At 41.5% G+C, this 14,358-nt stretch overlaps 1 protein-coding gene across 5 annotated transcripts in view; it reads right to left on the reverse strand.

Moving 5' to 3' along the window:
• The window catches only part of GUF1 (GTP binding elongation factor GUF1), a 53,904-nt gene that overhangs the window by 30,826 nt on the left and 8,720 nt on the right, over positions 1 to 14,358 (reverse strand). For all 5 annotated transcript variants that reach the window (XM_025187372.2, XM_075930489.1, XM_075930488.1 and 2 more), the window contains 3 exons: positions 5,597 to 5,674; positions 2,012 to 2,095; positions 422 to 486 (listed from right to left, as the gene is read on the reverse strand). In XM_025187372.2, coding sequence (XP_025043157.2) covers positions 422 to 486; positions 2,012 to 2,095; positions 5,597 to 5,674 — 227 coding nt within the window. The remainder of the gene's footprint in view (positions 1 to 421; positions 487 to 2,011; positions 2,096 to 5,596; positions 5,675 to 14,358) is intronic.

Raw genomic sequence — 14,358 nt, forward strand, 5'->3', positions numbered from 1 at the left:
CATATTGCTTTATGCATGCGCAGATCGCTCTCCACTGGCTATTCCGGGGTGTAATCTACTATTATTTGTCGAGCCCTGCTAATGAGTCCCCCCTTTAGCATATTTTCTGCCAAAAATACTGGCAGTGTAGACGTAGCCACGCAGTTTAAAGGACTTAGCAGCCAATGAAAAGTTTCTCTTTTATAAATTTCATTCTTTAAAATGAAATGAAATCTTGTTCTATTCACCTAAAAAATATGACTCCTGCCTTCCTACTTTGATAGGTAACAGGAAACAACAAGTACATTTCATGCAGACTGGATTTGGTATAAGAAATTTAATAGTAAAGGTCAAAAATCTAACTAGTTAACAAAGGGCTAGTTACCATCATAAATAAAGTCTCGTACTGGTACCATAAAACTCATAAGACACCAATACTTACGGTGGAACCTTTTCAATAACTTCCTGAAGTACCTTTTCCACATTCGTTCCTAGTTTAGCAGAAATCTGGAACAAATTCAGAAAAAAATTCACTAGCAATTAATCTGCTGATATGCATTAACTATTAAAGTGACAACCTTGTCTTAATTTTGACATGTTAAAAGCACAACAGCCAGCTACAGACTCAGAGGACAAGCTGCTAGGCATGTTAACTCAAGCCTCTGTTAAACGCTATTAAAAGGAACTTGATTTATCACATTCCATAGTAGAGAAACAGAGATATCTCAAGCAGTAGAAAAGATGTCAGAGACAAGAACATGATATAACCTGGTATACACAAAGTACAGGAAATGTCAAAATTTTCCTTGAAGCCTCTGTCCATTAGTCCCAAAAATTGATATTTTATTATAAAGTATTTTTATTACTCTGTTGTCTAGATGGACATGAATCTCTAAAAAGTACCTTTTCCCTCATCATAACACAGCAAGAAGAAACATATATTGCATTAGCAGGCTTACCCATCATTGCATGGGTTCAGCCCGGGGAAGGAGTGAAGCCATGAACCTTGGCTGTTGGCTTTTCTCTGGGTCAGCTTGAGTGGGGAGGGGACCGTACACCTTAGCCACTGGCTTTACCCCAGGGTCAAGGATAGGGATGCTAAACATCAGTTAATTGAATAATCTATTAACCTCATGACTTCCTATCAGTTACTCAACTATTCTATAGTCCCTGGAGATAGGGCTGGCAGCCAGTGTACTTTGGCACCACTCCTGAGGAGCCCCCTGCCACCCCACGCTGCTGCCTCCGTATCAGAGGCAGCAGCCTGGGGGGGGCCAGGTGGGAACTGATCCGTGAGGGGAGCCAGTTTAAAAACCATCCCCACTTGTGCCTGCCTGTCATGCCATGCTGCTGCCTGATACAGAGGCAGTAGCATGGGGTGGCAGCAGCCCCTGTCCAGGGACGGGTCTGAGCTCCTGGACCCAGCGCATGCCAGGACTGAGCCGGGCTGCTGGCCAGCCTGCTAAAAAATTTACTAGTTGGGGGAGATGATGGGGGGGGGGGGGAGAAATGTATATTTTTCCTTATCAGTTAATTGGCACTTTCCAGGCCTGGCCCAGGGACAGGGGAGCAGTGCAGGCCACCCACCAATGCTCTCCAGGGATAGCAGGGGTTGCACAGCTGCTTGCTGCTAGCCAGTAGCTTCCCACCAGGGCACTTGCTGCCCCTCTGTGGTCATTTCACATTATAACTCCCTTTTGCCAGACCCCTCCCTTTCCATTTTATGAGAAAAATCAAAGTCTAGGCACATTGTCCTGGCATAACCAAACCCTGACCTTCCTTTAAGTTAGGATAAGCTATATACAAAATTTGGTGGTCCTAGCTCTTATTTAGGAGTTCTTTAATAAATGGATTCACGTGGACAGATACACAATTCTAAAATATTTAGCTAAATGTCCAAGAAAAATGAAAGCTCAGGAATTATTCACTCTTTACAAAATTGTGTGCAATTTTTTCATGTGTGTTTCAAACAGGATTTTAAGAATAGTTAGTTGCTAAACATCAAGATTTTTAAAAATGTAAAAGATCTTACCCTAATACATTCCTCCTTAGAGAGATCAAATAGCTTTTCAATTTGTTTCTCAACCCTTTCAGGGTCTGCATTCTTCAAATCAATCTACAAAACAATTTTCTTGTTACACATTTGAAATATTAGTCTCTCTCCCTTCTCATTTGTCAGAATTCTAGTTGACCAAAACGGAACAAAAAAAAATTGGATCTTGAATACTGCAAGTAAACAAACAGCCATCTTTAGCTGAAAGATCCATATTAATGCAACCCCTAAAAATTAGTCTTAATACAGTACTTCCATCTTTTAGAGATCTGCTTATAACAGAAATTCTTGTAGACTAGTACTAATAAGATTTCTAGTAAGAGAGAGAGAGTGTGCATTTCAAAATAGCTTTATAAACTGCACTGTAAAAGTCTATTTGCTTATTCGTTTCTCGCAGGATCCCTCCCTCCCCTCCCCCCCACTGTCGTGCCTTTGAGGGGCATGCTTATATATGGTCATGCCAATTCTCTTCCAGAATATGATCTGAGGAAGTAGGTCTGGCCCACGAAACCTCACTGCCTATTAAACCATCTTGTTAGTCTTTAAAGTTCTACATAGTTTTTCCTTTTGTTTTAGCAAGATCAGACTAACACGGCTACCTCTCTATTACTATATAACCAAAATAGATTAATATAAAAAAGGCAAGTAGATTTTGTACCTCTGTTAGAAAAAATCATGTGATGTGCCAGATCCAGACTTGCAAAAAGGGTAAACACTACCCAGCCTTCTTTCCAGCTCAGATATTGAGAAAATTTTACATATATACATTTAATTTAATTTATCTAGATAATCAATACCCTATCTTCTGCCTTTCACCCACACAACCTGACAGGTAAATCTTATTTGTGGAGCATTTTTCTCTTAAAAATCTCTTTTAAGTATATATATTGAATATTGATTAGATGATAAACCACTCACACATGTATCACCTTTGAAAATGGAAGTGAGGGGGAACTGAAGTGCATGCTGGAATGCAATGAACTTCACATTGGAAGTTAGGGATCTTTGCAGAAAGTTCTATGATTTACCAGAAATTCAAATAAAGACAAAATTATGTAACACACTTACTGTCTTTTAAACAAGTGTATTTTCATCATGATGGGCTACAATATTATGGAGCTATTCCATCAAAGGAAATAGTATCACACTTAACATTAATTTTCAACTTTCTTCATCGTTTCAGCAGAGTTAAGGAACTGTACAGAATAAGGGAACATCATCTCACCCACAAAGCTAATTTTTTGGTTTCTCCAACTTACGGTTCAGAGTAGGGATGTAAGAGTGTAGCTATTTAAACAAGTGAAGCAGCATGGAGCAGCACGTGGGAGCCAGTACATCTCTTGGCACACACCAGCTCCCAGGGAGCCACCTACCACTCCATGAGGTTGCTTCTGATACTGCATACTGATGCTGCTTAAAAGCCAGCTCCCAGTGCGCACCACCTCCCAGGCTGCCGCCCCATGTGTAACAGTGTGACTATTGAAAATTTCAATAGTCACATGGTTACCAAATCATACATTTTAACATCCCTAGTTCAGAGTGAGTCAAGCTCAGAAGTGATGCACATTACATTTTCCCAAGAACCGTACATTAGCACAACTTACATCCCAATGGGTTAAAGATAAACTGACCCCTTATTTTAAAGTGTAACTTACAGCCCCCAGTTTGGTTTTGCCTTTACCAGTGTTTAAAGGGTGTACACATTAGCTAGAACTCTCTGATGTGTCCTAAAATTCTAGCATAGACAAGGCTGTATAAATATAACACATTCTATCCCAGCAATTTTCAACTGCAGACATCAGGGGCTTTTGTTGCAGTCACAGCCTCCTGGAGAATCTGAGGGAGGCAGACAAAGCAGCATCCTCTCCTTCAGAGACACCAGCAGGGGTTGGCCCCTGTTCCCTTCTGGAGACACAAACAATGGAGGAGCAGGCAGCCAATGATTTCCCCACTTCCCCATGGAGGTGGGATCAGGTTTCAGCTCTGGGGTGACAGACAGCAGGTGCCAGCTGCAGGGCTTTGGCCTATGTCCATACAGTGGTGGGGCTTCAGGCTCCAACCTGAGTCACTCAAGTCACAACACTGCCAAAGCCCTGCTACCTGTGTGGCAGCCAGTGTTGGCCCCCACTGCTACCCTAGCCCCTCATCACATCTCTCCTAGTACCCACTGTCTCCCTTGCTCCACTATCCAGCCTCTCATGGCGCCTGCTCCCACTGTCTCTCTATCCACCTCTCTATACCAGACTTTATTTGTTACCAGGCTTACTGTGGCTGAGTAAGTCTGTCATCAGAAGGGATAGTTGTATGCTTATTAACACTTTTCACAACAGACTCAGTAGTTAACTTGGAAGCTATAAAAAGTGATTTCCCAACAGCAGACATACAAGCTAACAAGTCTAAAAAATGCAACAGAACAAAATCATCCAAAGTACCTTACTTGTGCTATACTGCATAGGTCCAGTAAAGAATAGACACAACTGTACATTATTTTTATTATGGAGTCTGAAAAAAATAAAAGACCTACACAAATAAATTACAATATTTGTACATTCATATTTATTTGGAAAATCTGTTACTGAGGCCACCAAAATATTTGTTGCGCGATATCCTGTAAGCTAGTTGAAACTTAGCCCTCCTCTTCTCTCCCTGATTCGAAGTCAGCTAGCTAATATTTTCTAACACCATACCTTTCATCCTAGCCAAGACAAATCCTTAGTTGATTTTCTTACTATAGTGCTGCCCTTATAGTCTGTTAGCCTATCAATTATACCAAGTCAAATTTGCAGATCCATTTACCAACAGGTTACTTACATACCATATCTGACCTGGACCTTGGCCTATTGTATGGGGAATCTTTCAGCTTTGTCACAACAGTAAAGTTTCTACCTATCATACAATATAAAAGTGTCAACTTTCACTGAAACTAAAATTCACTGTAAATATCTCAAAACACTAAACACAAAGTAACTCTCTATTTGCAACCATATTTATATCAGCATAAAACACAAGTAAACTTCACTCCATCTTTGTTGCATTCTTCAATTTGGTAATACATTTCTTGTATTTCATAATTGTCCCATGATAATGTAAAAATTAGAGGTGTTGATCACAATTAATTCATCTGAATAACTAAAAATTAATTCTGATTAAATGCACTGTTAAATTTCAATTGGTATTTTATTGTTTATTAAAAATTTTGGATTTTTTCTACATTTTCAAATACTGATTTCTGTTACAACATAGAACACAAAAAGTGCAGCGCTATGTTTTTATTACAAATATTTACACTGTAAAAATTATAAACAAATAATATTTTTCAATTCACCACATACAATTACTGTAGGGCAAACTCTTTATTGTGAGTGCAACTTAAAAATTTAAATCTTTGTTACTTAATTGCACTCAAAAAAATATGTAAATCTTAAGAGTCTACAAGTACTACTACTTGTTCAACCAATCACTAAGACATGGGAGATAATGCTGCTTGATTCAGGTGACACTGTAAATAAGAAAGTGAGAACTTTTAAAGATTTTTACTAACAGAAAAATCTAAAATATTATTACCTTGTTTATAACAGGAATTATTGCCAGTTGTGCTTCAAAAGCAAGATAGAAGTTCGCCATTGTTTGTGCTTGAATACCCTGGAAAGTATTTATAAACAACATTTTATTGCCCAATCCTACTAAGTTCTGCGTTTGAGATACTATCACATACATAGCTTATTTTCCTATTACACACATCTCCTATTTCCTTTAACTGGTTTCAATAACACTTTCAGGTAATGATAATACAGAATATATGGCAATAAGGGTAACAGAGGACACTCAAAGTAATAATAAATTTATTAATGCTTAAAAATAATTCCCCTCTACAATACAGCATGAACCTAATCGATGTCTAGAAGATAACTGGATGGCACTTATTAACATTTGGTTTATAAAAAGTTAAATAGATGGTTTAATAAAGCAGATGTTCTAGAATCTAGGCAGTCAATAGGTTGCTAATAACACTGTCTACTGATATGCTAATAACTATAGAGTTGTACAGGTAATTGGATGTTAGTTTGTTGGCAGTTCTATAAAAAAAGTCATTTCTGGTCAACTATACCTGAATTTTTTCAGAATTTCTGGTGAATTGAAAACATTTTAGGGCAAACAAAACATCCTATTCAACTTACAACAAATAAATTTGGTTTTGGGCAATTAAATTAATCTGTTACCAAGCAGCCTAAATTAAGCCTAAAAGTAATGCACATTGGAAAAAATAATCCCAACTACACATACAATATAATTTAGCTACAACTACTCAAGAGAAATCTTGGAATCGTGAATAGTTCTCTGAAAATATCCACTCACTGTTCAGTGGCAGTCAAAAATCAAATAGAATGTTAGGAATCATTAAAAAGGGACAGAGAATCAGAGAGAGAATATCTTATTATTGCCTTTATTTAAAGCCATGGGATGCCCACATCTTCAATACTGCATACAAATGTGGTCACCATCTCAAAAAAAGATGTATACTGGCATTGGAAAAGGTTCAGAAAAGGTCAACAAAAATGATTAGGGGTTTGGAATGGGTCCCATATGAAGAGAGATTAAAAAGACTTGGACTTTTCAGCTTAGAAAAGAGGAGACTAAGGAGGGACATGATAGAGGTCTATAAAATCATGACTAGCGTGGAAAAAGTGAATAAGGAAACATTATAGACTTATTCCCACAACATAAGAACTAGGGGTCTCCAAATGAAATTAATAGGCAGCAGGTTTAAAACAAATAAAAGGAAGTTTTTCTTCACTCAGAGCACAGTCAACTTGTGGAACTCCTTGCCAAAGGATGCTGTGAAGACTAGGACTTTAACAAGGCTCAAAAAAGAGCTAGATAGATGCATGGAGGGTAGGTTCACCAATGGCTATTAGCCATGATGGGTAAGAATGGTGTCCCTAGCCTCTGTTTGTCTGGAAGCACATGACGATTACCTGTTGTGTTCCCTCCCTCTGGAGCATCTGGCATTGGCTACTGTTGGCAGACCGGATACTGAGCTAGATGGATCTTTGGTCTGACCCAGTATGGTCATTCTTATGTAAGCCCAGAACCTCCATGGTACCATTCTTCAAAATGCTTCCAGCAACACACACAGAACTAGAAAAATAGGCAGAACTGCATGGTTTCAAGACATGGATGAGATGATAGTATAGGGAGGAGGGGTTTAGATGTATTAGTAACTGGGGAATCTTGTGTGAAAAGAAGAGTATATAACAGGAAGGACAGACTTCACCTACACCTCCAAAGAACAAAACTTCCGGCATGTAAAATTAAAAAACTGTAAAGGACTTTTTAAATTAAGGGCAAAAAGAAAGTTAACAGTTATAGAGGTACACACTATGTGAGCAGAGACATTCTTTAAGAATCAATTTATTAAAGGGGAAACTCTATGTCCAAATAAAGAGGACAGGAAAGATGTTAGTAAAGTACAGGAAAGAGAGCTAGTGCATATTGACAATATGTATAACTGCTTGTATACAAATGCTAGATTTGTTACTTAGATTTTCAGAAAGCCTTTGACAAGGTCCCTCACCAAAGGCTCTTCTGTAAATTACATGGCCATGGGATAAGAGGGAAGGTCCTTTCTTGGATTGAGAACTGGTTAAAAAGACAGGAATAAATGGTAAATTTTCAGAATTGAGAGGGGTAACTAGTGGTGTCCCCCAAGGGTCAGCCCTAGGACCAATCCTGTTCAACTTATTCATAAATGATCTGGAGAAAGGGGTAAGCAGTGAGGTGGTAAAGTTTGCAGATGATACCAAACTGTTTAGGATAGTCAAGACAGAAGCAGACTGTGAAGAACTTCAAAAAGATCTCACCAAACTGAGTGATTGGGCAAGAAAATGGCAAATGAAATGTAATGTGGATAAGTGTAAAGTAATGCACATCGGGAAAAATAACCCCAACTATATGTACAGTATGATGGGGGCTAATTTGGCTACGACAAATCAGGAAAGAGATTTTGGGAGTTATCGTGGACAGTTCTCTGAAAACTTCCACACAGTGTGCAGCGGCAGTCAAAAAGGCAAATAGCATGCTAGGAATTATTAAGAAAGGGATAGAAAATGAGACCCAGAATATCTTACTGCCCCTGTATAAAACTATGGTACGCCCACATCTTGAATACTGTGTACAGATGTGGTCTCATCACCTCAAAAAAGATATTTTGGCCTTGGAAAGGATTCAGAAAAGGGCAGCTAAAATGATTAGGGGTTTGGAATGGGTCCCATATGAAGAGAGGTTAAAGAGACTGGGACTTTTCAGTTTAGAAAAGAGGAGACTGAGGGGGATATGATAGAGGTATATAAAATCATGAGTGATGTGGAGAGGGCGGATAAAGAAAAGTTATTTATTAGTTCCCTATGTAGAAGAACTAGAGGACACCAAATGAAATTAATGGGTAGCAGGTTTAAAACTAATAAAAGAAATTTTTTCACACAGCGTGTAGTCAACTTGTGGAACTCCTTGCCAGAGGAGGCTGTGAAAGCTAGGACTATAATAGAGTTTAAAGAAAAGCTAGATAATTTCATGGAGGTTAGGTCCATAAAAGGCTATTAGCCAGGGGATAAAATGGTGTCCTTGGCCTCTGTCTGTCAGAGACTGCAGAAGGATGGCAGGAGACAAATCGCTTGATCATTGTCTTCGGTCCACCCTCTCTGGGGCACCTGGTGCTGGCCACTGTCAGCAGACAGGATACTGGGCTAGATGGACCTTTGGTCTGACCCAGTATGGCCGTTCTTATGTAAGTCCAAGTACTAAGATGGGTAAACTTAAATGAAAATATTGATGTAATAAGTATCCTGAACACATGGTGAAATAATGATGATAATCAATGGCACACAGTAATACTAAGATATCAAATATACACAAATGAGAGAGTAGGTTATTCTGGTAGGGAAGTGGCACTATACATTAAAAAAAAACAGTCAAAGCAAAAATCTTAACTGGCTCAAGCTATATCATAGCATCTATAAAGATGGAAATGTCATGCTTGTACATGAACCGAATAGCTATAAGAATATATTACTTATCGTCTGACCAGGCTGACTGAGTAAAATGCTCAGAGAGATTGAAGGGACTACAAAACAGAAAACCCTACAATAACAAATGACTATCTTCATACTGACTACTTACATGTCACCTCAGGAATGGATGCAGACACCATAAATGACTCCTTCTTGGAGCAGCCTCTCTTGCAACCCACAAGAGGAGAAGCAATTCTTGCTTTGATCTTAAGTGGAGCAGAGGATCTAATCTAAAAGGTGAATATAGCTGAACTGCTCTGTAATAACAATCATAAACATCTTTTTAGGGGAAAGGGAAGGAAAGAAATGAAACACTTACTACACTAGCATTTAAGTTCAAAAAGAGGATCTATACTGAAATGAAGAAGATACGTTAACAGAAATTAAAAGTTAAGGTCATACTGGTAAAATGCCTGCAAATCGCATGAAGACTATTTAAAAAAGATACTGAAGTAGAGACTCAAACTAAATGTATATTAAAAGAAAAACAGTGAGTTGACCAAAAAATACCATCATTGCTGAACAACAAAGCAAAAGAGGCTGTCTGAAGCAAAAAGACATCCTTTCAAAATTGGAAGTCAAATATTACTCAGGAAAATAAAAAGCAGCATAAATTCTGGTAAGTTGAGCATAAACATATACGGTGGCGGGATAAGAAAGAATTAAGAGTAACTGACTAAGGACAGAAAAATTAACAGCAAAAAGTTTAAGTATACCAGAAGCAGGAAGCCTGCACTGGATGATTGAGGTGCTAAAGAAACACTCAAGGAAGATAAGTCCACTACAAACAAAACTTCAAAGTAAGAATAAGAGCCTCCGGAAAAGGGCACTTTTTCTGGAGGATCGGGGCCAGTCTAGACGCTCTTTTCCGGCTTTTTTAAAAGCCGGAAAAAAGCGGCAGACATTTTTATTTAAATGCCGCGGGGGATATTTAAATCCCCCGCGGATTTCCCTACGACGACTAGTGAAATTTACATGCCCCTTCCGGAAAAGGGGCCAGTGTAGACGTAGCCTAAGTGATTTCAATGCATTGGTCTTCAGTGAAAAAGATACAGGGAGAGATTCCCAGGCATATCTCAGGAACAGTCGCAGACTGAGGTGTCAACACAGGAGGTTTAGGAAGAAACCAATGACTTATCGTTTAAGTTACCAGCAACAGATGACATTTACCCAAGAGCTTTGATATAGCTCTGTTATAGCAGTAGATATAGTATACTTGGACTTTCAGAAAGCTTTTCACGAGGTCCCTCACCCAAAGCTCTTAAATACAATAAGCAGTTATGGGATAAGAGGGAAGGTCCTATCATGGATCAGCAATTAGTTAAAAGTGGAAATAAAAGATAGGAAGAGTCAGTTTTCACAATAAAGGGAGGTAAATAGCAGGGACCTCCAAGGATGTGTACTGGGATCTGGGCTGATTAAAATATTGATAAATGATCTGGAAAAGAGGGCTAACAGGAAGAAGAAATGTTTTCAAATGATACAAAATTACTCAAAATAGTTAAGACCAAATCTGATTCTGAAGATCTAAAAAAGGCGTTTCACTAAAGCAGGTGACTAGACAATGAAATTCATTGTTGATACGTGCAAAGTAATGAAAACTGGAGGAAACAATCCTAACTATACATACAAAGTGATGCAGTCTAAATTAGCTATAACCATTCAAGAAAGAGATCTTGAAACATTGGATAGCTCTCTGAAAACACTTGTTCAATGTGCAGTTACAGTCAAAAACCTAATGGAATGGTAGGAACCATTAGAAAAAGTATAGCTAATAAGACAGAAAATATAATTCACTATCAATATGTATGCGACATACTCATAAATGATTTGGATAACAGCACAGAGAATACACTTAAATTTGCAGATTCTAACATTTGAAATATGATTATAAGATCTAATAATCATTTATTAATCCTACTATAAAACTATTTGTAAATGAAAACTGAATATAATGTGTGACATATAATTGTACAAATCAATCTTATTTCAGTGTTCTATAGATCCATTGGTAGGAATCAATTTAGGTTTCAATTGCACATCCCTATATGAAGCTGAAGTTTAATTAAATACAATATACACTATTTACCTGCTTGTAACTGGTTTGGGTATGCTTTCAACAATATGGCAGCATCTAATGTTATTTGATATGATGTTGCTTTAACAAGATGAGTTTTTTGTAAATAACTGTTTACCAGATAACTATTCTGACCTCAAAACAGTCACAAGCACAAATGTAACCAAAGTTATGTTTTTAGCAATACTACACAATTGCTAGAGGTAGGAATGTCTCACCAAAGCAAAATTCCAAATTCAAAATCTCTAACAATTTGAAGTCCTAACTGTATCACAAAAATAAACAATATGGATATAGTTGTCTTATACTGGTCTGATTTGCATTGTTACAGCATGAGAGTTCCAGAATCAATTTGACACTGGGGATTTTATCCTGTGAGCGGCTGAGCACTTCCTGGAAGAAGCTGAGTGCCTTCAACTCCACAGACTTTACTAGAGTTGAAGGCACTCAAAGTCCAACAGGATGGATTCAGCAGGGGGCAAATCCTACAGTGTTAGGGTACGTCTACACTACAACGTTAATTCGAACTAACTTAGTTCGAATTAGTTAATTCAAACTAAGCTAATTCAAATTAACGGATCTAGACTAAAAAACTAGTTCGAATTAGCGTTTTGCTAATTTGAACTAGCATGTCCACATTAAGTGGACCCTGGACCAGGCTTAAGGATGGCCGGAAGCAGTGCCGGCAGGCCATCAGAGGAGGACTTAGAGCATGGAGATGCTGTCTCAGGCTAGCTGAGGGCTGCGCTTAAAGGGTCCCGACCCCCACCCCGGACAGACAGTTCTCAGGGGTGCCCTGCTTGCAAAGCAGTCCTGGCTTAGAGTGCCCGGACTACCCACACTGGGCACATCACAGCACTCGGCCATCAGACTGGCTGCACTTGCCGCAGGCTGCCATCTGGGGAGAGAGGGCAATCGGGGGGCTGCAGGAGAGGTTCCACCCCAAAAGCCCGCAGAACCAGCCGAGTCCTCCCCATTGGGGGCGCGTATCCCATTCCTCCCTCACCTCCTTCCACTTACCCTTCCCTAGCCCCTTTTCTTGATGTACAAAATAAAGGACAAATGTGTTCAAAACTGGAATCTCTCTTTATTGAACAAAACTGGGGGAGACTGGGAAAAGGAGGTGGGAGAGGGGAAGCGAGAGGCTGGGAGAGGGGAGGGCAACTACAATGATCAGGGGTTGGGAACAGGTCCCATATGAAGAGAGGCTAAAGTGACTGGGACTTCTCAGGTTAGAAAAGAGGAGACGGAGGGGGAACAGGATAGAGGTCTCTAAAAGCAGGTGCATACAGAAAAGTTCTTCATTAGTTCCCATAAAGAAGGACTAGAGGACACCAAAGGAAAGGAATGGGTAGCAGGCTTCAAAGCAGTAACAGAAAGTTGTTCTTCACAAAGCAAAGAGTCAACCTGTGGAACTCCTTGCTGCAGGAGGCTGTGAAGGCTACAACTAGAACAGAGTTTAAAGAGAAGTGAGATAAAGTGATGGAGGTTGGGTCCATGGAGTGGTATTAGCCAGGGGGTAGGAGTGGTGTCCCTACCCAAAGTTTGTGGAAGGCTGGAGAGGGATGGCACGAGACAAATGGCTTGGTCACTGTCTTCGGTCCATCCCCTCCAGGGTACCTAGGGTTGGCCGCTGTCGGCAGACAGGCTACTGGGCTAGATGGACCTTTGGTCTGACCCAGGACGGCCATTGTAAGCTCAGGGCTCAGGGTCGGGGGGTCTCACTGGACCCCCTTGATTTTCATGCACACCTGCTCCTGGGTGGCCAGGCTGGCAGCTCTCCTGCCCTAGACGGCCACTTTCCTGTGCCTAGTGCAGAGATCGTGGACAGGGTCCACGATGTCCGCACTAGCCCAGGCGGGTGCCCGCCTCTTGCGGTCCCGGGCAAGGTCCCGGGAGCCGCCAGCCTGGTCCCGGGAAGAGGGGGAGGGCTGGGGGGCATCGGGTGGGTGGCTCGATCCGTGCCAGGTGCAGGGTCTGCTGGCTGGGTGCTGGCAGGCTTGCACCTGGCATGGGCACCGTAGCCAGCCCGTGCCCCTTTAAGGGGTCCGGGGCCGGGAGGGGGGCAGACGAGTTTCCCTGGTGTTGGCCAGAGTGGCCACCAGGGAAACCTGGGGAGGGCTAGCCTCCTACTAGTTCGAATTAAGGGGCTACACAGCCCTTAATTCGAACTAGTAAATTCGAACTAGGCTTAATCCTCGTGGAATGAGGATTACCTAGTTCGAACTAAGCGCTCTGTTAGTTCGAATTAAATTAAATTAAATTCGAACTAACGGAGCGCTAGTGTAGCGCCTATGAAAGTTAGTTCGAACTAACTTTGTAGTGTAGACATACCCTTACTGACTAAGCTTATTACATGTTTGTTTCATAGGACAAGTACAGTCCCCGGGTTACGTACAAGATAGGGACTGTAGGTTTGTTCTTAAGTTGAATCTGTATGTAAGTCGGAACTGGTGTCAGCCGCTGCTGAAACTGATCAGTTTCAACCGCAGCTGAATCTGGACGCCAGTTCTGACTTACATACAGACTCAACTTAAGAAACCCAGGCGTCCCCAAGTCAGCTGCTGCTGAAACTGATCAGCGGCTGATTCCAGGAAGCCTGGGGCAGAGCAAATCTGCCTCGGGCTTCCTGTAGTCAGCCGCTGGTCAGTTTCAGCAGCGGCTGACTTGGGGACGCCTGGGGTAGAGCAGCTGAGGTGCTGCTGGGTTGCTCCAGTAGCGCGGCTCCTCGGCGCTACTGGAGCAACCCAGCAGCACCCCAGCTGCTCTGCCCCAGGCGTCCTGATTCATCCGCTGCTGAAACTGACCAGCAGCGGCTGAATCAGGACGCCTGGGGCAGAGCAGCTGGGGTGCTGCCAGGTTGGTCCGAAGCGGTGCTGCGGGACCAACCCGGCAGCCCCCAGCTGCTCTACCCCAGGGGTAGGCAAGAAAAGCCTGGTCTGCTGGGGGGCGGGGGGGGGCACTAGCTGCAACCCCTACAGCAGACCAGGGAGACGGGGGTGGCGGGACCGCCCAAGTCCACCACGGCTTTGATTCGTCTCCCTGGTCTGCTGACCTGGGAGACGGGGAGAAAAGCCGCAGAGCACCCTGCAGCGGGACAGTCCAGGCACGCCGCGGCTGTCCCACTGCGGGCGTGCTCCGAGGCTTGCTCCCCATCTCCCTGGTCTGCTGGTCGGGAGACG

This window comes from Pelodiscus sinensis, chromosome 5 (genome assembly GCF_049634645.1).
Source record: "Pelodiscus sinensis isolate JC-2024 chromosome 5, ASM4963464v1, whole genome shotgun sequence".
Taxonomy (NCBI): Eukaryota; Metazoa; Chordata; order Testudines; family Trionychidae; genus Pelodiscus; species Pelodiscus sinensis.